The sequence below is a fragment of the Falco rusticolus genome, chromosome 5 (assembly GCF_015220075.1).
Source record: "Falco rusticolus isolate bFalRus1 chromosome 5, bFalRus1.pri, whole genome shotgun sequence".
Taxonomy (NCBI): domain Eukaryota; kingdom Metazoa; phylum Chordata; class Aves; order Falconiformes; family Falconidae; genus Falco; species Falco rusticolus.
In genome coordinates this window covers 10,103,631-10,126,434 of record NC_051191.1, presented here as the reverse complement: position 1 = coordinate 10,126,434, position 22,804 = coordinate 10,103,631, and the positions used below count along the sequence as shown (strand labels likewise).

Here is a 22,804-nt window from a genome sequence, read left to right as displayed (position 1 = left end):
TGCCAGGGTATTGCTGGAGGATTATGCTGACATTCCCACCTCCTCATTCTGATCACTCACATTCCCCAGTGTCAAAAACAGGACTGTGTTAAGGGTCCATTAAAACCAAGTGTACGAATTGAATGTTTGTGAGCTTGATTTCCTAATTCAAATCCCACTATGTTCTGACTCTCTGAAGTCACTGATCTGTTCTAGTGCCAGATGAGAGCCAGATCCTATGTGGTCTACATTAACACCATGCAAGAAAAATCTCTGTAAAACTAATTGCACTTGTTTCCCATTCTGCACCTTCCGCAAAAGTCTTCTGTCATTGCCTGATAACCTTCACTGCTCTGTAGAAATCTGCTGAACCACTCCTGTTCCTTTTACACAGATATCTATGTAACTGGTTTATTCTTTTAAAGTCATAACTTAACACACGTTCCCCTTTCAGTATGTTTCTCCTATATCTTCCACTCTGATGTTATTTTTGTCATCACTTTGCAGTGGTTTTAACTTTTTGTGGCATTTTGCAATAGCATTTTTCTTCTTTCACTAAATAAATGTAGACCATGGACAACTCCCTCATGTCAGTAAAACTTAAGAGCTCAGACTTTCTTCATAGCTAAGTCAGATGAATAAAAATAGTCCTCTGCTTGGGTGATGAGGTCCTGATTCTGCCTGTGATTAACACAAACTTTATACAGTCTAAGCAATGTAGTAGGAAAAAGGGTTTTTTCATGTGCTCACTGAAAGAGATTTTTGCTTGTCGGTGTATTATATGCTATTATATATGTTTAAGCAACCTTGAATCTTTTATAAGGGAGTATTAAGTAACCAGCAAGATATAATTCTTATGAACAATACATTTTTACTACACAGAGATTTTGATAGCCATATATATATGTTATATTTCTCAATTGTGATATTTGTTTCAAACCATTATATATCTTGTCTTTAAGCTTTACAGAGTTCACTAACTTCTCAAACTAACAACATCACAGTTTCCATAATAAAATAAGCAGAAAGTTTCAATGCTGGAAATATAAGAAGACTGAAAAAAAAAAACCCCAACAAAAAAAAAATCCAAAACAAGAGTGCAGAACAAGGGGCAAAATCATCAACCCAAATGAGGGCATTGAGATGATCTGGAATGCTGTTAGATTTGTATTGTCATTTGGCTGAAGTTAGCTAACAACAGAACTCCCTTGTGTGATGACTTCTCAAAACGGCTCAACTAACCTGTGTGCCTCTGTATTCTGGGATTTTTTCGTATGCCACCACACTCTTTGAATACTCAGCTTGTGTAATGTTCCTCTCTGGAGTTCAAATCCTTTACAAAAGAAGTCTGTATCATGATCTACATCGAATTCTTGCTCAAGTCTATTCTGAACTAAGGCAATAAAACCTCCATACACCTCACATAGCTAACAATTCCTTTCTCAGGAAAGCAGAGACATGTATGTCTTAACGTATGACATCATACCTTTCATCAAACACTAACAACCCTCTATGACTGAATTTCACTTCTGAAGACTTCATAAAAACTCAGTCATGCAAGGTTTCCCAGGAGCCACAGGTAAGCAAGTAGCAACATGTTGTATTTCACCTAGGCTGAAGTCTCTGGTTTTTGTCCTGAAAAAATATAATTTGGTTTCGTGGATTCTGATCTGCTGGCTTATTTCTTATAATTAAAAAGCATTATGATAAGACATCATAAACAAATATATATGTACATGACTATGTCTTTTCGTTTAAATAGGAGGTGTTAATCTCTATGCCACTGTGAATTCCAAGTATGATTAACTGCAGGCTGTTTTCTTATGCTTCCCTATTAGCTTTATGTGAAAAAAAAAAAAAAAGGCGCTTTATATGGGAAAAAAAAAAGAGAGAAAGAAAAAAAAGCCTACTTGTCTTGGCTACTTTTAATGATTGAAGGGAAGCATGCAACGATTTAACCACTGCTGTGCTATGTCCCTGATCTGGATGTGCTTCAGCAACTGATGAAAGATGTAAAGTGAATACTCATTTTGGCTGAAATGCAGCACATCCAAGATCAACTGTATCTTTAACTGCTATTATTCTGTTTTCCTCGTGTTTCATAGAACAGTAAAATGCAGTATTCAGATATGTCTCTTGCTCATTAATTTCTTTTATCCGTTTGTCAATGTTTCTGAAATATGTTTATGGTCACCCAAACAGAGCACTTCTTGCCTATCTGCATCATAAATAATCCTCAAAAACACTTTCTGATTTGTTTTCTAACTCCAGACTGCTTTCATGTCTTATATTAAAATTGATTTGTTTTTCAGAGCTCATCTCTAAAGTTATCATCTCCTTTCTCTGTAACAAATTCATTTCCCTGGCTATGACTTCCAATTGATTTCACATCATCATTAACTGTTATTTTAGTTTGTGTGCATATAAAACTGTGTTTGAGCTAAGCTGTTTCTGTGTGTTGTGCTTTAACCCGGCAGGCAGCTAAATACCACACAGCCACAGCCGTTTGCTCACTCCCCCGCAGTGGGACAGGGGAGAGAATGACAGAAAAAGTAAAACTCACAGGTTGAGAAAAAGACAGTTTAATAGAACAGAAAAGGAAGGGAAAATAATAATAATGATAAAAGAATACACAAAACAAGTGATGCACAGTGCAGTTGCTCACCACCCACAGACTGATGCGCAGCCAGTCCCCGAGCAGCGGGACAGCACCCCCAGCCCACTCCCCCCAGTTCTGTTGCTCAGCCTGATGCCATGTGGTATGGAATGTCCCTTTGGTCCGTTTGGGTCAGCTGTCCTGGCTGTGTCCGTCCCCTCCCCCAGCTTCTTGTGCACCCCCAGCCTCCTCGCTGGCAGGGAGAAGCTGGAAAGTCCTTGGCTTAGTGCAAGCACTGCACAGCAGCACATAAAACATCAGTGTGTTACCAACATTATTCTCATCCTTAATCCAAAACACAGCACTGTACCAGCTACTAGGAAGAAAATTAACTCTATCCCAGCTGAAACCAGAACGCTGTTTTGTAAAAACATAAGACCACCTGTAGTGAAACAATAACATTCAGATTGGTGGAGGTATGAGAAAGGATATACATCCACAAAAACGGTTTATGAGGCCTTATTTTGCTTTATGATGTGTTAGCAAGACTAGTCAGTCATGTGTTTGTATTTCAGACACAGTAAACAGGAAAATTCTGAAGTGTTGAGGCTAAGGTGATTTTAGCTGTGTAGATTTTCATTCAGTCCACTTTTAGTGGACTTTTTTCTCCGCTTTAAACTCTTAACTAAGGGTAACAAGATGCAGCAGGCTCTGTTGTTCTTAAGGAACTCTACATCTATGTCAAAACTGAATCAAAGAAATCAGCAATCATAATAAAAATATCCTATCTGTATTGCTAACAATAATCAACAAAATCCTCTGTAATTAATGAGCTTTTGCTGTAAGATTTATACAATTCCATGAAGACATGGTGCTTTGATTTTTGTACAAGAACTTTAAAAAAAGGATGAAGAAAAAGGAGTTCTAACAGGCCATTATTTAACCAATTAGCAGCATGTAGAAAGCTGGCCTCAATAGCAGGGGAGAATATGTATTTTGTGTATCATTAAGAAATACTACTCAGAGTTTAGTGTTATAATAAAGTACCATTGAGTCATGTGTAATTAAGGACAGGAAATATGAAAAGGCAATATTTGTTGAAGTACTTAAAATTCAGCTGTTAAAACAGGAAATTTAACTTATAATTTCTTAATAGTATTTTAGAGTTAAGTAGTGTTTTGGACTTACAGGTGTTTAAATTTCCTAAGTGTGGTTAATTTATAATGATAGGTTTGGTTAAGAAGTGAATTCCACTATGCTTACACAATCTTTTAAAGTCTTTAAGCTGTAATGGAATTTTTCACACAAAACTTTTGCAACAGAAGACACTGCAAACATGTCTATGTGAAAGTGTTGTTCTTTGTCTGATAAAATTATAACCTTACATATGTCTGATCCTTTAGTCATCCTGCAGACAAATGCCCCATTGACCTGAACAGTACATGACTAAGCCTTGCACCAGACTGTAAGGAAAATGAGATATGGCGTAATCTGCACACCTGAGCCATCATTTTTGCTCATTGTTGTCATAGAGCTAAATACAGAATCGTCCCTAGAGCCCTTGGTTCAAATCTTATTAAAAACCATATGGCACACACAACTACAGTAAGTTCACGCAAGTCTACAGAAATAAATGTGGCCATAGCAACCACACATTCAATTACGTTGAATGACTATTCTAATTCATCAAAGCGCTTGGGTTAGTTGAATGACATATAAGTTTTTTTCCTGGGTTAAACACTAATTATTTTAGCCTTTGAATCTTCTAAGCATTTGCTGAAAATGAAGCTGGCTTATGAAAGGTGGACTCAAAGATTCTTTCTGATCGCCTGCATACCAAAACAAAATGTGCTTGGCCAGGTCTGCACAAGGGCAGTTTGAAAAGCAGGTGAGATTACCTACAAGTGTCCTCTTCTTCCACCTTGCTTTTTTTTAGGAAAAAGAAAAACTTGTTTATTTTTCCAGGATTTAGACGTCTTACAGCACATTTGAACCAATAGTTAGAAGTGGGATGCAGACAAGTTCTTAATGAATGGATGCTCTATGTGTGCAGATTTGCTGGTGATGTGCTAGGCATCCAACCAGGCTGGGATGCACTGGATTAGTAGGAATGCACAGCTCTCTTTACATCTGAGATCTCTCCTGGACTTAGGGGAGAACGTTCCCTTCAAAATCCCAGCACACACAAGTCTCCAGAGTGTGACTGCTGATACCCTACTGTAACAACTGCAAACAGACTTCAGAGCTCTGCATCAGAGCTAGAGAGCAGGGGTTATAGGTTTCACATACTGCAGTTCTAGTTTTATAAACATATCTGGATTTTAACAGAATTGCCTGATTTCAGTGATACAGTCTTGGTATGGCTCATACCTATGTGAACAGACTTCTTGACTAAAAGCAGTTATGGTTGCTATAATTGACTGACATCTTTGAGGATGACCTACACTTTTGATCTGGCTTTCTATACAACCACAAGTCCACTTTGGCTCATTTCTCTGTTCCCCACTTACATCAAGTCTTGACGATTCTCTTAGCAGACCTGTTTCTGAGTGTACGGGTTTATTTCCAGAGTGAAACAACCTGTATTCCTCAACAGTGTGATGTTGCCATCTGTCTCATTTTTGACTCATCCTTGCCCATCCACACTTTCTCCTAGGAATAAGTAGATGTCCCCAGATGGACACTCAGACACTCAATAGCATTATCTGTCTGATCTATTTCCCAGCCTTCTGCTTTACCTCCTCCTAACAAGCCCACTTAAGAGTAAAATTGGAGGTGTTCTAAGACTTAGAACATACTCCTTCAGAGACGGGCTGTGTGCAGTCTCATGAGTCTTGTGATCGTATTTAAGTATGTCTGAGCCCTAACAGTTACAGTTTACAACCAGTTATACTGACAGCTCTAAAGGATTCTGCTTTGACTCCTGTCACCCTCTTCATGTTTTCAGAACAACAGGACAACAATAGCACTATTCTAAAGGCCCACCTGATGTTTTCATATGGTGCCCAGCATCACAGCATTTACAGACTAGAATTGCCACTTTAAGATGTGTTCGTACCTATCTTGTCTCTCCTGGTACTGGTTTTCCATGACTGCATATAGTGCCCTCCCATCTGCAGACCTGGCCATTGAGAACCCCCGGGGCAGACTTGAAAACTGATTCATGGATCCCCTGCTGGTGTGGGTGTGTAGCTGCAGAAATGTTGAAGTTCTACAATGCCTAAAGTATCTAATGGTGTAAAGGTGGTATGTGTGTGTGGAATGTTTTGCTCTAATTTGGACATAGCAAAAAAATGGGAAAGGGACTGATGAGTTGATCTCCATCTATGATGCTCTGCAATGTTTGAGACTTTGGAAATATCTAGAATGACACTTCACACTTAAATTGCTAGAGAATGCAGTGTTGGCAAGTTAAGACATCTGTGCATCACTTTCATTGGCCTTGGCCATGGTTCTTCTCTCCCTCTTTTCCATGAAAGATGTAGTTCTGCTATTTGGAGTCACTGGCAGATGAGAATAGACCAAATACAGTTAGAAGGAGAAAATATCTATCAGAATCCTAGTCACAGTAGAATGAAGAGCGAGATAAAAATGCTACATCTGCCAAATCAGTGTAATTAATAGCTGAATATGCTCCTTTGCAGTTAGAAATCCCCATGTGTAATGATGACAAAATGATATCACGTTATTAGAAGATAAATAATCTAGCATGTTCTACCAACAGCTTTATGTGTGTAAACCGGTAAAGCCTGTTTGTTACTCTGCTAATAATGCTTTGTGTTTTTACAGAAAACAATGTGTTCTTTGTAACCCACATTCCAAGCTCATAACCTTGCCTGCTAGTATCTGAGAACTGGTTTTTAAATAGATATAAATTTAGATACTACAGTAACGAATTTATGAATTGGAGATTTAAAGAGATAGGGATACAGGCAGACTGGTGAGATCGACAGATTTCACAAGTTAAAAGAATTGTTGTTTAAAACCTCAAGTTAACTTACTTTAGAATTAGAGTATATTCTAAGCATGGAATGTCTTCCTAATTGTAAATGTTGCATGTTTGTGTCTGTCATAGAGGGAAAGAGAGAATTTCCAACCCGTCCTTCCAAGGATCCAAGCATCCTTGACTTTGTGAGTCATGTTATACTTGGTTTAAAGAAGTTTCTTCTGACACAATGTGAAAAGAGTTGGAAATCCCCTTGCATGTGAGAGAAGTGTTTGTGCGTTACAAGCATGAAAGCAGCTGTTCAAGAATTTACTCTATAAAGCAGCTTTGAGAGGTCCAGGACAGGAGGCAAAAGAGCCTCTATGTGCTCAGTGCTTGTTTTAATTTTTTTTTTACCATACATAATCTATAAAGGGTTTCTCTGCAGCTCACCGTGAGTGAGGCATGGGAAGGTCAAGTCATTGTCATGCTCATTCTTGGCCCTGCCACCAGATCAGGGTATGTTCACCTGAAACTGCTTGTGTTCTGTGGGAACCATCACTGGTACACTGTTGTGCCTTATTTTTAACCAAAATAGTTTCATAGTAGGAACTGGAATTACTTCCTAAAACTCTGACATTCCTGAAGGGAATAGATAAATAGACATGTATTAGATGAGAGGAGTCCAAGATGCTTTCACCACATAAAATTTCTAAAAGAAGCTTTGGAAATGTACTCTTCAACGTGTAATCTTGTGCTGTCTGAATTTAATTCGCATAACCAAATATTCAAGTTGGAAGTGGTAAAGCATCAAACCACATCAAATTAAAACACCGAACAACAAGAACCTGCCTTACAGGGTGCCAACTACCCTGAGCACCAGAGAAGGTAGGAGAAGCACACGGCTGAGCAGGGAACAGGACTGTTTACTGTGTTACAACTCTAAGGGGATTCTGGCTCTCAGTTTTACATTTGTGTAAAATCCTCTATGTGGATTTCTGGCTGAGGTGACTGTGGTAATAAATGATTACACACAGAGTATCATTGACATACCACAGTGAACCTGGGTTCTTCTCCCCTTTGGACTCTTGTCATTACTTACATATTGTCTTCAGCAGGAAGAAATGCTAGTCCTAGCCAGTAAAAATAGGGCAATTACATTAAAAACCCCTACATGTTAAGGTCTGTCATCTCCCCATACAGAGATGTTTGATTTGTCAGGGGATTCAAAAGAAGTAGGAGCAAGCCCAAATTTGACTTCTTCATTTATTTCCAAGTTCAGAGCAGCCCAGTGAAGACTGCTATACTAGCAGTACTTCTGTCATCTTGACAGCACTTCTAACTCCCTTCAGGCCATGATGTTTCCTGGTGGTCACATCACACATGCCAAGTCTACCCTAATCTATTCAGATTGTCTTCACCAAAAAAAAACCCAAAAAACAACCAAACCCAAAAAACAACCAAAAAAAACCCCAAACCAAACCTTTTTCCCCCCTCTGAAATTGCAGAAAGACTCTATCTCTACAATAATGCAGCAGCTGCATGCATTTATTTGTGTGTGTTTATGTGTGTATGTTACTTTGGTGTAAATTCTAATGAATCACATTTATGGAAGACAGCCATTATTCAAGATGTGCTGTGTAGGAACAAACCACATGAAAAAATGGAGAATGAAAGCAGGAAGCTGCAAGTAATCGCAAGAGGCTCTGTACTAGCAACTGGAAGTAAATATAAACTTAAGCAAAAACACAGGGCTAACTTTAGCCCTGCTTTAGCCATCTGTAACCTGTACTTTTCATCTTTGAAGCACGTAATATAGCTTTTTGTTAATCAGATCACACAGATTTTGCTAAAGGAGGCTGTTAGTATTGAAATGTCAGGGCTGGAGAACTGGCAGCTCACAGACGCATTTCTTGAACATTATGAGAAGGGGTTTAAAAGCTTCCAGACTAGCTGTATTCTTTTCTTAGATTTTGGATTTTGGAGTGTACAGCTTCTAAGTCATATCTTTTTTTCAATCCAAAGATTCTTTTATAGGTGACTCAACTAACAGAGGGATGATGTACTATCTAATAGAAAGAGTGAATAAGACACTTCAGGAATGGCAAAAGACTCATGATGTTAAATGTTATCATAATATCAATGAGGGGAAAACATTTATCAGTTACTCCTACTACCCCCAGTTTTGGATGAATGCAAACCAGAGACCGACTTTTGAAAAAGCACTAGAACAACTGCTGCAGAGGTACCGTACAAACTCTATTGCTGGCTTGTTTGTATGCTCATTCTATTCGCAAATGTGTTTAACATATTTTACGATTAAAGTCAGTAAACAAACATAACGCGTGCAGACCATATTTTGTGACTGAAAAAAAGTAGAAAATTACATCAGGCCTCTGATCAGAATGCCAGATACAGTTCACTGAAATGCAATGCAATGTAGTTGAAATGATTGCCATCTGTTTTAAAGCAACATGTGTTGGTTTTCTTTTCTGGGTTTCAGATCACGTCCCCTGGAGAACACAGACCAGACTGTATTAATTGTAGGTGGCGTTCAGTGGCTTAATTCCAATCACCTGCAAATTATCCAAAAGGTGTTGAACAGGTAGTGTTATGTACTTGGTGTTATTACAAGTCTTGATATGATATATTATGAGAAACATCAAAAAAATTTAAATACAAACATTTCATTTGTTTTCTCATGGGTGTGCACTGAAGTGGCTTTGAAAAAATAAAAATGCAGTGTCTTTTGATGTGTCTGTTCAGTAAAATCCTCTTTTTTTTTTTTTTTTTTTAACAAACAGGGAAAATCTGTCAAATATCCTGGTAATTATTAAATCCATAGGGATGGGCTTTCACCTCCCAGTGGATGGAATACATTCTCTATCACAGGTAAGCTTCAGTACATTTAGAGTGCATCTTCATGGAAGACTTGTCATTTCAGCAACAATTTTGCTGTCTGGTCAAAATATGTTACCTCTGCTGAGCAAGCTTTGAGTGGATCAAAGAAAGATTCGTGTTTGTGTTTGCTCATACTGCTTACTAATATGGATTCAAACCAATTTGCCTTATTTAATGGATTCCACTGCAATCAGAATGCCATTTGAGATGCTGTGCTCAGTCAGCTGTCCCAAGAACCAGAAGAAGCTCCCATATTAGTCCTGCTGCCAAAGTTGAGAAATCGAGCGGGGGATAGGCAGATTGCTCCTCACACCATGTCAAGCGAAGTCCCTCCCCAGGCTCCCTCCATGGTTACTGCTGGATCGGATTCACTCACCTGGCTGCATTACATGGCTCACCATACATCTATCTTAACCAGCCTATGAAGCCAGAACTTTACAGAGCAGCTGGAATGTGCCGGTGAATCTAGCCTGGTTTGGGTATGTCAATTGGATGTTACAGTCAGTTTAAATAGTATCCAAGACTCTCAGAGCAACAGATGGGCTCATTTCAATGTGCTGTCTAACTCATTCGATTCCATATTTTTATTTACAATTGGATGGTGGTTCCTTATTGAACAGGTTAAAAAATGCACCGATGAGACCGGGCTGGGAAGCACCAGAGGGCAGAACAGAGTAGATGATGCCTACCAGCACTGCATGTAATGCTCCAGCTACTCACAGGTGTTGAAAGGAGAAAATTATGAGCTTTCATAGTTTACATCCAGCACTTCTATCACACTGGGGACCAACGTTCATGTCTTTTTGCAACCATAACACACTGCTGTATTCAGTGTGCGACTTACTGCTACTCTCACCATTTTTTTTCTGTGGAGACTGCCCTGTCAGATTTTGCCCATTCCTTCTGTCTACGTTAGCACTATATCTGCCTTGTCTTTACCGAATGTCTTCTTATTTCCTTTACCTGGATGATCAAATTAGGCTACAGTAGGGAAACCATTGGCATCCACATGAAGAAACATTGTCATAGCTCCTGCCACATCTTTTAGTAGAACTCAGTCCTAGGAAGAAGCAGAACTTTGATCAAAGGTAGATGAGGCTTCCCAGGACTACCTTTTTCAGTTTCTCATCCAGTAAATGTATAAAACTCTGGAAATCAACTACAGTGCATAACCAACATTCTTTTCCCTTTCAATATTGGAATTGTATGCCAAATTGCCCATGTGGTTTGGGTGCTCTGGACTTCTGAATTACCCCAGCTACTCTCAAAGCCTTTCTATCTGCAGAGTTAAACACACCACTTTGCCAAATTTATGGCTAACCTTTTTTCTGTTCCTGGCCTTTCTGCAGCATCTTGAGAAATAATAACCTGTTCTTCAGCATAACCATTTCTAAGATGTCCGTGGCCCTATACTCCTTTTGAAGCTGAAAATTTCTTTACAGGAACAATTTCACCATTTGTTATAGACAACTTTATAATAGGGGTTTTTTTTATGAATTACACCACATATTAGCTAAGTACATATTAAAAAGTTACCCAATAATTATATTTTAAATAATATTGGAATTTTCCTATGAAGGAAGCTGCACAACTATGGAACAGTAATTATAATTTCTGCAAAAATCTGTAACAGTCTTGGTGTAACAGCTATTTTCAAGAGTGAATTTATAGTAATTAATGCCTGGAGTATAACCTAACTGCTTTATTCAAAATGCAGTTTTGCTATGCATTTCCATGGCAGAATACAATAACCTTTAAACACTCTTTCTGACAAGGCATTGTGATATTTTGTCTGAAATGCAGGCAGAAGTGCAAAACTTGTGGAATGAAAACTTGATTATTCTGGATACAGCAAAAAATTTTGGCTATGAAGTTGTTGACACCTTTGTCATCACCATGGGACGTTACAAAGAATTCCTGCAAGGAAAATGTGGCTGCCATTTCCACGAGGTAATAATTTAAACTTATATCATTCCCAGGTATTTAAGAGAGATTTTAATTGTCAGGTGCTTAGAAACAAAAAGGTATGCAATAAGGTTTGTATCCGTGACTCAAAGTTAGGTCTGAATAAATCCTGCAGAGATTTCAGTTTGTGTGGTGGCACTTGTCCCTCAGTGCTCAGAGTGCAGTGCCATTGAGGATGGGCTGAACTGCTGTCGTGGTGATTCCTTGAAATAAAAACAAGCGTGCCCATCTGCAAAGGTAACCTGTATAAAAGGATGTTGCAAAGTTTCCAGGTTCTTACATTATTTGCTATGCATTATATATCCTTAGTGCTTCTGCATGGCGTCAGCTTACCTTTCTGCCATACCCCAGCCTCACAGGTTTTTTTCTGAACCCTTCCTAACTGAGCAGCTCAGCAGACCCGTCAAACCATAGGTACACTTAACATGGAGCTTAAATTTGGAAGAGCACTCTTACTGCTGTGTATCTGTTTTCATATGTCTGAGAAGAGTTAACTGGGATAGTTACAGTGACCGACTATACAGACAGAAGAGTAAGTCACTTGTTCTCCCGCACACCCATAGTTCTGCTTTCTTTTTTGTTTGAAATGTACAGAAAATCTGTCTTCTGTTTTATAACTACTATGCTAGTGAAACAGGGAAATGGTAAAATATATGAGTAAGGCAATTGAGAACATATTCTTCTGTTCATTTGAAGTTCTGGCAAAGACTCTTCACAGTCTATTACGAATGACAGGAGTCCATGGATTAAATAAAAAATGAATAAGGAAACACATTATTATATCTAGGCACAAAATCAGACCAGAGGCTGCCAAACCAGTGAAAGTAAAGAATTTGGAAAACAAGATATTTAAAGTTTTTCTGGTTTCCTTTAAGACATATTTTGAGTATGTGGCATGTCTTTATATAACGAGTCCTCTTTTCCGTCAGCAAAGGAGGGATCTGTTTTAGTTTTGGAATTCATGTACCTTATGGTACAAGAATATTATGGCTGAACATGAGCCAGCAGGGTGCCCAGGTGGCCAAGGTGGCCAACAGCATCCGGGCTTATGTCAGAAACAGTGTGGCCAGCAGGACAAGGGAGGTGATCACCCCCCTGTACTGGGCACCGGTGATGCCGCACCTCAAACCCTGTGTTCAGCTCTGGGCCCCTCACTGCGAGAGGGACACAGAGGGGCTGCAGCGTGTCCAGAGACGGGCAACGGGGCTGGGGAAGGGTCTGGAGCACAAATCTTGTGAGGAGCAGCTGAGGGAACTGGGGGTGTTTAGCCCGGAGTGGAGGAGACTCAGGGGGACCTTATCACTCCCTACAGCTGCCTGACAGGAGGCTGCAGGCAGGTGGGGGTCGGTCTCTTCTCCCAGGTAACAAGCAACAGGACAAGAGGAAATGGCCTCAAGTTGTGCCAGGGGAGGTTTAGATTGAATATTGGGAAATACTTCTTCACCAAAGGGCTGTCAAGCACTGAAACAGGCTGCCCAGGGAAGTGGTTGAGTCACCTTTCCTGGAGGTATGTAAAAGGTGCGTAGATGTGGTATTTAGAGACACGGTTTTGTCTGGATTTGGCAGTGCTGTGTTAATAGTTGGACTTGATGATCTTAAAGGCCTTTTCAAACCTAAATCATTTTATGACTCTATGTTTCTGTATAACCAATGAAGAAGTGCAACTCTGGTTTAGGACACATGACCCTGAATTAAAACTGAAAGTGTAATTTTTGAGTAGCCAAGTAGGCAGGTATGTTCTGCCATAAGGCTGTTGACAGTAATTTTGCATATGATAGTTGAAGAACTGTCACCAAGGCCACCAGAATATTCCTGTAGCTTCCAACCAAGTCCTTCCTCATACGCATGACACCAACTTGTTAGTACAAAAGACCAGTTTCCAGGTTCCTGTTATGAGTGGTCAGCCTGCTGACAATCCTAATGCATCATTCATTGCCCTAAAGAAAAAACACGTGTATCATATTACTCCCTTTGGATACCAGAAAAAGATTTGAGGAATAAAGAAGGCTCATATCTTTCCAGGTGCTTAGATCCTGATTCCCAAGAAAAAATATTTCTTCATTGAAAACTGCAATCAGGCATGCAGACATCATCAGTAACCCCATGCCTCAGTTTGTTGCTGGATATAAGGACAGAGAAACCTTCTGGTACCTCTATAGATTAGTCATGTTTAGCACAGTAAGACGTTGCCTGTGATGCTACAAGGATCTTCATTCTTATGGACTGAATCTGGGTTGTCTGTCTAACAAAAGACTAGGAAACTACCACAATTTATTCCATGAAAATCTGTTTAGGACCATAAAACTTGAACTGTCATATCTTTCAGGAATATTGCATTTCCCCTGAGTGATCAAAAGAGAGATGACAGGTGCAAATTCTTTCATAGAATGAAATACAGAATAAGAGGAAATTATTACTGAAAAGTTAAAACTGGAAGGCAAAAAGATGCAGTGAAATATGTCTGCGTGAAACCAAGAGGTAATGGATTTATGCCGTTTACAGTCGGGGGGGGCTTTAAGCCAGTAAGAGGCTACTAGTTGGAAGAAAACTCTGGAGTTTGGTTACTGACCAGAGCAATGACACGAGTAATTTGATGTGTCATTTAGAACTGACACAGAACTCCATTAAGTTAATTGTACTGAGACTATAACAGAACTTTTTTTTTTTTTTTATTAGAGCTTTCAAATGTGCATAAATATTTTAAAAGACCATCACCCACAGAAGTGAGATGCTAGCATTTTTCCAGCATGAGTTTAGGAATTTGTTTTCAGTCAAAACAAATTACTTGAAATAAGAGAGACTACCAAATGTTTTCTGAATCTCTCCAGAAAAGGATAAACCCCCTTTGCTCGTTTTGACAAGTCATGCCTATTTTTCTGTAAATCTCATTCCTGGCCAAGCCTGTTCCCAGGACCTGGACATGTGCAGGGTTAGCACGGAAGCTCCGCAGAGTTTCGCAGGTACAAAGGTGGGCTGTGATACCAGGAATGAAATGGAAGCACTAATTTTTGCTGTGAAGAAATGTCAGGATAGCTATATTTTCCTTAAAGATCCAAAAAAAGCAAGGATCTAAAAATAATGTTTCCTTCATCAGACACCCACAGTATACACTGGGAAACAAAATATGGTGTGGCTAATTAAACCTAGGAGTAGTTTAAACTAAACAAACTGAAATTCAGTGGTGATGATAGTAAAATTCAAGCACAGGCTCCTGAGTGTCCTTGCGGTGTCTGCTGGCCAAGGACTAGCATAGCAAGCCTAACTAGTTTCTTGTAGCCAGTGGTTTATATTTAATTCTCTCAGCCACAGCAGTCACCTTTACTTAAAGCAGAATAAAAACAATTAATAACTATAAGGCTTTGATTTTTCTTTTAAATACCACAGACAGAGATATAATATTGGAGACAGTCTACCAGACAACAAATGGGCTCCCAAAAGAGAGTGGGGAGACAATCAGCTGCCACTGGTTGGGACTTTGCTCCAGCATAAGGCTCACTGGGACTGAGCACTGGTTTGGGAGCATTGTTAGACCCATCTGACCTCATGTGCTATACGTCAACCTCACAGCTGGTTTCCACCTCAGGATCCTGAGCAGATCATATGTTTTCAGCCCACTACCATGGTGTCTGTCCTGCTTTGGGACCAAACAGCAGGCATGGTTAGTGGACCAACCTTTTCACCTGCTCTGCGCACGGTACATGGGAGAGGCACAAACACAGCTCAGTCCAAATGGAGCCGTAAAATAGGGAGTAAGTCACAGAGCAGGTATTTATGTAATGGATAAATAATCCCATGGAGCAAACGCCTCCCTCCATTTTTACTCAGATGGCTATACTGACCCTTTTTTATCTAGAACCCAGATGCTGGTGTCTTCGTGGGTCATTGCTGATACTCACCATTTCCACAGAGCTTTTGAGTGAAATGGAGAGCTTCAAAGTGAAATGTTTCAGGTGCTTTGTATAAAACCGGGTGAAAAACAGAAGGGTGTGACTAGTCATCAGCATTTTTCATCCGCGTCTCCATCATTTTGTATGAGCTCATGTGCAGATTTGGCCTTCCTTCTCTGCTGGAGGAATCTCAACAGAGAGTATGTATTTCTGGGGAGGATCAGGGGAGAATTTGGCTCACAGAGCTGTTGTTAATGAGATTTGAGAGGTCATTTTGTCTGAAAAGAGGCATAAATGTGCCCAGCAGAATCCATCAGCCACCAAAAAAACAGACTTCATCCTTGAGGAAAGCAAAAAGAAAGTCCTTGAATGCTTTTGATACCTCGTTAGTTTTAACAGTTTTGTCATCAGTTTATTTCTGCATCGGGGCAAATGGCGTTACATCAGGTGCTGAAGCAGTTTGCACTAGGAAAATGGCATCTTGCCTCCTAGGACGGAGCCAAGAACACTGTGTAAAACCCCAGTGCTTTTCATGTTTTATGAAGCCAGATGAGATAGATTAAATCTACTGCTTTGTACTTTCACTTTCTTTCTCTTAAAAAATGACGTGCCTAAACTCCCAAAAGACAGCACCCCTCTGTAAATGCCACCTGAGCTAAAGCACAGCAGGCTGTCTGTTCTGTGCAGTCAGAAAACAAGAACTGAAATGCACTCAGCAGTTGTCATTTAGTTCTCACTAGCTGGCCAAACACAAAGTTATCTATCTCCCCTGATTGTCCTGAAAAATTTATTGAGTTCCCACCAATTCACTTCAGAGGGCCTCGAGTCATCCTGATAGCACAGAAATCTGCAGCACTGCAGACCCTGCAATCTTCCCTCAGATTGCCAAGGAATCTGGACTCACAAAGCAATTATATCAATTTGGGACAAAAAATTTTACATAACTCTGGCACTTTCTGCCCAAACATACTTCTAGTTCTATGTACATATGCAAACCTGATTTTTTACTTACCTCATTCTTCACAAATGCTTATGGAGAAGTGGAACTGGCCAGCAGTTATAAGATCTTTATGGAACCTATTTTTTATAGCAATGAAATCACGGTCACAATGTAAAACTAACAACCCTGGAATTTTGGTGTCTTAATCAGTGGCTGGCTGCTGGGTGAACATTAGATTGCATTCCTGGGAGATTATGCCTAACAGGAATGCAGTTTGGGTGATTGGTTCAAGGTGGCATCGTTTTGAAATAGTTGTAAGATCTAAGGCACTAATTTAGAAAAATGAATCTGCAGTAATTGCATAAAAACAAATAACAGCTCTTGGCTTAGCTGTATCAAATTGATCACAGGATATATTAATTTTCTACATGGATAATTCCTAGTCTTTTTTTAGCTCAGACAGCTCCCTCATAGCCTCTCTGCCCAGTCTTTCAAGTGTTTGAACATGTTATTTTTTCACTCACATTTAATTTTCTGATTAGTTTCATTTATTATGAGCTTCACTATATATAAGCATTGTTTCTGATTTTCAGCAACAATAAAAGTACATTATATTTTTAAAAAGCTAATATGCTTCCTCCTAAATATATGCATTAATAAATGAACTCATCTTTTTCAAGTGTCTGCTGTGGTTGATATAGCAGGAAAATTAGTGGGCATCAGAGCTATCAAGTCAGTATATATTTACTCTTTTAAAAATAAATTAACCACTTGGACTCTTTCTTGCTTTCTTTGAATTTGCCAATGCCTGGGTCAGGGTCCTCTGTCCTGTATCTGTGCCAGGTTCTGAAGTTTTGTCTCTCTTGAAGTTGCTTCATTTTTCCTCAGTGACTGTGTGTTCACTGAGATGAGACCTTCAGCATCCCACAGACCACCGCCCCCCTCCAGTTATTAGGCTTCCATTAGTCCCACGGCATTTGTTTATTCCATACAAATTGAACGTGATAATTCCAGAACCTTATACATACCTGGGGGCCAAGGAGGAGCATTCTTCTGCGCTAAGTTACTGAACTACACTGTGATTACGTCAGAGTGATGCCCCAGGGAGGGGGATGTGAAATCGCACCATAACTCCCTGCTTGGAGCCGCGTGACAGAGGGGTGCTTTCATCTCAATATGGAGCTGGGCCACGTTTGCATCGAGACCTGAGGGTGAGACATTCTTACAGCTGAGACACAGCATATGTTCATCAAGTGCTTGGGATCAGAGCAGGATTTAAACCTTCCTGCAAGTCAGGGCTGTCCTGAGTTTATTTTTCTCCATGGTAAATACACAGAAGAGCTGTTAAGTATGAATTCTGTTGTTCAGAAAAACTGTCCTTAATGAAGAGAACAGTCTAATATACAAAAGCCCTACAGAATCAGCTGAATATAATGGGCCTATACATTTAGATTTCAAGGCTTAAGTGAATAAGATCTTGCACTTTGATTAGTATGTAACATAACAAGTTGGCTCACTGAAGTACTGTTTGTGAGCAACTTGCTATTCAAGGTAAGAGTATCAGGACCTGCTCGGTGGAAAACTCAGCATTTCTCTACACACAGCTGTGTGTCTTTCTAGGTGGAGGCAGAAAGCGCTCACATATGTCCCTTCTTTTGCAGGTGGTGAAATCCAATCCCTCTGAAAAAAGTCCACACATAACAATGACGTTATCAAGGCACTACACGCTGGAGAAATATTTCCGTAGTCAAAGCAAGCCATCACAACTGCAGGACTATGCAGCAAATTCTCAGTCCCCGTATCATGTCCGAGGTCCAATAAATCAAGTTTATTCTGAAATCCTTCTCAGCAGGCTCTGTGCAAGTAAGAGGGAGCTTGTCAGCACATAGCCTCTCTTGGATATAGTGCCTATAGGATATAGGATATAGGACTAGAGGTGTGCCACTACCTGAGTGGCAGTTGAAGGACCATGGTGGATTTATGACGTTTCCTTGATTGGCTGCACACACACCAACAGAATTTGGGACTTGTGGCAGTTTTCCTAAAACTTTGTGAAATCAAGATATGCCCTGGCAACTCTGTGGTGTCAAAGTGGAAGATGGAAGGTTGCAAAGCAGAGAAGAGGGGAAGTTACTTGAACTGTTGCCAAAGGCTAGAACAGCTGTAGCTCAAGCAACTGTGTATTAATGATAGTAAAGAGAGATATATACACTAGAACGCTTTGGAATGGACTGTTTTAGCTCTTCAGCATTATCTAATTTTCTATTTATAGAGACACTGTAATATTTGAATGTATTTAGAAACTGGCTACATTCCATCTTAAAGAGTTTTATTTTATGTCGATGGGTTCCCCTTCAATATCAAACAAATTCTGTTTAGACACTTGGTCTGTACAATTTGAAAATGTCTATTAGCATTTTGCTGATGATGCCAAGTTTTAAACTCTAGTTTTTAGTGAAAACACACCCCTTCTTTGTATCTTAGATGAAACAGATGTCTATTCTATTTTTTGTATGTTCTAAAGCTAATGTAGAGATAGATTGCTTAGACTTGAGACTGATTATAACTGTCTTGATGTAACATGTAAATATCGTGAATGTGTTAACATAACCTTATTTATGGCCCCAGTTTAGCAGAGTGGCCATATGCAGGAAGACTGCTTAGATATGTGCTTCAGTGTCTGCCTTGGCCTGTAAGCCAAGCAAGTATTGTCCCTGCATGGAAGTGCCATTTATTTTATGATTTTTTGTAAAATATTTGCCAATGTGTGAAGCCAGTGACACAAACAAAAGAAAACCCCCTTTTGCAAGCACACATCATAACATTGGGATCTGGTTTTTAATGTCATAAGCAGTGTGTGGTGTGATGGCAGCAGAATATACTGCCTGCGTCTCATGCTTAGCAGGGACAAGACCTTCTCTGAATGCCAGTTTCATGCTGTAGCCCAGCTACATCACTGATGTTTGCAGATGTACTCCAGGTGAAACTCCAGGGAGAGGCTTTACCACCACAGCGGGGAACTGTCGCTGATCCCCGGGCACAGCTGTGACAGCACACTCATTCACAGTTGTGGTACCCTGATGGGAAACCAAGCATGGTCCAGGCTTAGCAGCTGGGTGATGGGTAAGACTGTTCTCCCTACAGATTATCTAGTTAGGAATTTTTATTAATCCAGTCACGGAGCAGGCAATCCAGGCACCACTCTCTCCCACCATGCACCAGAAAAGGGAGTCAGAACCAGGTAAGTACCAGCCTAAAGAAGGATCCCACAAGCTCTGTGGCATGCTTCCCCCTTCACAATTTTACATATAATCCTCCACCAGCTTCTACTGCCTTTGGGAAAGGAAGCCGCAGGCAATGTCTGGGAATAAACAAATTATACCACAGAACTAATCAGCATCCTATTTGCCTTAGTAGTACACAGAGTGGCTGCCCTAATAGAATTAGGGCTAGAAATTCATGACATCACTTTTAGGTTTTGCCAGAGATCCTTAACTTCAACACAATAGTCTTTATTCCTAGCTAAAGTTTTGTCAATTCTTGCTCCTTCAGATGACATATGTAGAGATATGATGGGAAATTGTCATGCAGTATGGTGTTTGGCTTCTCTAGATGACAGAAGGATCCTCAAAAAGAGGATCTAGCATATCCAGTTTAGGAGACCTTCCACTATATTGGAAAAACTCCTAATTTAGACAATGATATTACATTTAGTGAGACATTGTTATTATCTCTGTTTCTGTATAATATGCTGCTGCTGTGCTTATAGTAAATGTCCCTGAATGTCCATGTAGGGTTTTCCCTGGTGTGGAACTTTACATGAAAGATGGGTCAGGAGCTGTGCATAAATACTGAAAATGTCAGCATCTGGGTTTGAGCTATATGATTATCTAAGGAATATAATTGTATGCAAATAATATAATATATAAAATTGGGTCTGGAACTCCAGGGCTGCACAACCTTAAAGCTGAAGGATTTAATATCATGTCATTAATATTAGTAGATGCATAATGGAGCCAGATGTCTTTGGTATTAAGATGATCAATGATGGGTGTATTGCAATTCTGCTTCTGTTAAGGCATTTTTTTTTTTGTAACTCATTTAAATCCACATACTCCTACTCTTACTGTTCTGTACACAAAAGTTTCTAAGGTATGAACTGGGTTATTATGTTTGGTTGTTTTTTTTAATCAAAGCCTATTGCTGAAGCATCAGCTATCATGATGAAAAGGAAAGAGATGACTTTGTTATATTGTAGCTGATATCAATGAATGTGCAATTCATCACTTCTGATTTCACCACAAAATGGTTTACATGTGCTGTACACCCAGATGTCTTAATGTTTTCCAAATCTTAATAATTTTCAAATGTATCAAGTAGAAATTCTCCTGTGTGTTTCTTAGTTTTTACATGTCTATGTACATATATCTGTCTGTACAGTCACCGGGAGAATTTCCAAATTGATCTTTATTTAAATGAGTTCTTTGAATAAGTTTCTTCAAACACTATATATGATCCATGTAATCTTTGGAATAAACAAAGGGAATGCAGACTAAAACAGGTACCAAAGTACATTCTGCATTATTTAACTTTAAAATATACCTAGCATCTCTAGGTATGTGAAAGGAGAGAGCTGAGATTTACATGGAACCATCACTTGCTTATACACATTAAAATTTATGGATTAAGACAATAAAAGAATTACCATGATTGAATTCCAGTGAGGGCACATTTTTTGCTGTCAATGGTTTAATCTAGAATTATCACATCTGCTGTGACATTTTGCCTGAATAAGCATTAAAGTGTTTCTACTATATTAAGACTGATTCTTAACGTAAGATTCCACCACCACCACCTTAGTCCCATTACTTACCATTAAAATAGCAGAAGACCTAATTATCAGGGTGAGTTCTGCCTTCTAATACAGACACAAATGGCCCTGGAACTGGTGGTAGGATTGAAATAAGCCGGCTGGGGAATAAGTACACTGACAAGTGGTGTTTCCTGCTCAACGCTCAGTGTCTGCCCAGCAGCACATGGAGTTTAGAGTGGAACCAGGCTATATTTTAAGCCACAGGTGGAGAGACTGGAACTATGCTGAAAAAAAGGTAAATACTCTGACATACAAAGTAGAAATCTCATCAATTGTTGCATCCCTTTAAACTGTACCTGAAGCAGCAGTATGATGTACCAGTGTCCAATGAGTTATAACTCCTTGTCTCTCATACAACTCCATAAATGTCGAGCGGTGATTTGGATTTGAGCCCTGCAGGGTAGATGGCCACCATGATCAAGTCCATCTCAACAAGTATCTTTGGAGTAACTGGCTGTAATAAAAAAGATTTCCCTATTTGTAGAGAAATGCCTTGACAGGTCAGCTCTATCGTCAAGGATGCTATATTTCAATTATAGCAAGGAGCTGAAGGAATAGACTATGAATACTATTTTTTAGACTTAGCATTCATTTGAAAACATTAATCTTTAGAATAATGTCTTTCACACTGTTAAATATAAGGCCTTTATTTTTCTCTTATGTGACATATTAAAGGGACATCGAAGTAAATTTATTTGCTTAGTGGGTGGGGTAGTGGGGAATCCAATTACCTCAAGGTTGAAATAACCACTAATAGTTATGCTTCTGTTGCTATGCTGAGCCAAAGAGAATGCTTTGAAGATGCAGATATGTGTGATATTGACTGCAGTCCAGGGATCTTTCAGAGTACTTTTTTAGAGTCAAGCAATTTTTTTAGAGGTGCAGTGAGCTATTTGGCGCAGAGTCAAACTGCTAAACAAGCCTCTGTAGGCTCACATGAAAAATACAGTCTTACCTTTTTGTTTGTCTGCTAGCCTTGCATCTGGCTTGTTTTACCTCACCGTTATGTTATGACTATTGGTATCTGCTCTACTCCACACCAGCCTTTCTTTCAGATGAGCTGAGAAGTTTCTGTTTCACTGTAGAAGCAACTTTTGGAAATCTGAGAGATGATTGTTGCAAATTCAGGCTGAATCTTCAAAATATCAATGTTCTTATCGTAGTGTTTTTGTCAGTTGCGACAGCAAAAGATCTACTGGGTGCAGCAGGGGTAGACCAAGCCTCTTCTCCAGGGCAGTGATTTTTCTCTGATGAATTTAAAACACCTGCGATGTGGTAAGTACTTAGGTTGCACCAGCACTTAGCTCTTCATGGAGCTTGCTTTACCAACCCAAATTCCATCTTTCAAACAGCACTGCCACCTTTATCTGTGTAAATCTTCATAGCCCCAGCATAGTCAGTGTATAATGCAGGCATACCTGTGTACTGGTGCCAATACATATCCTGCAGTATTCACTGGTACCTTCGCACTATCCATTGAATAGAAAAGCCCTGACTACACAGTAAAAAGATGCTATGCATTTTAGCCTTACTTGCCTGTGGTTTGGTGGTACTAAAAATAGTGTTATATGTGTCAGTCTAGGCCAGTGTCTTAGAAAACTATTTGTGTCATTAATGTGAATGGGCAAGCTGGGCCTGCAGGGTCACCGCACGGGTACCGCAGGACCAGTTTCTGTTGGAATGGACTTCTCCCTTTTCTGGGTTCGTTCAGCTGGCCAGCTCACTGGCAGCTGTGGGC

General features: G+C 39.6%; 1 protein-coding gene across 1 annotated transcript in view; it reads left to right on the top strand.

Annotated features, from left to right (window-relative positions):
• Window positions 1-21,013, top strand: part of CPED1 (cadherin like and PC-esterase domain containing 1) — a 155,009-nt gene extending 133,996 nt beyond the window's left edge. Inside the window, 6 exon segments of the mRNA XM_037388203.1 lie at window positions 4,108-4,274; window positions 8,526-8,745; window positions 9,004-9,105; window positions 9,305-9,392; window positions 11,205-11,351; window positions 17,855-21,013. Of these exon segments, the coding sequence (XP_037244100.1) occupies window positions 4,108-4,274; window positions 8,526-8,745; window positions 9,004-9,105; window positions 9,305-9,392; window positions 11,205-11,351; window positions 17,855-18,082 (952 nt within the window). The 3' untranslated portion in view covers window positions 18,083-21,013.
• The last annotated feature ends 1,791 nt before the right edge of the window (window positions 21,014-22,804 follow it).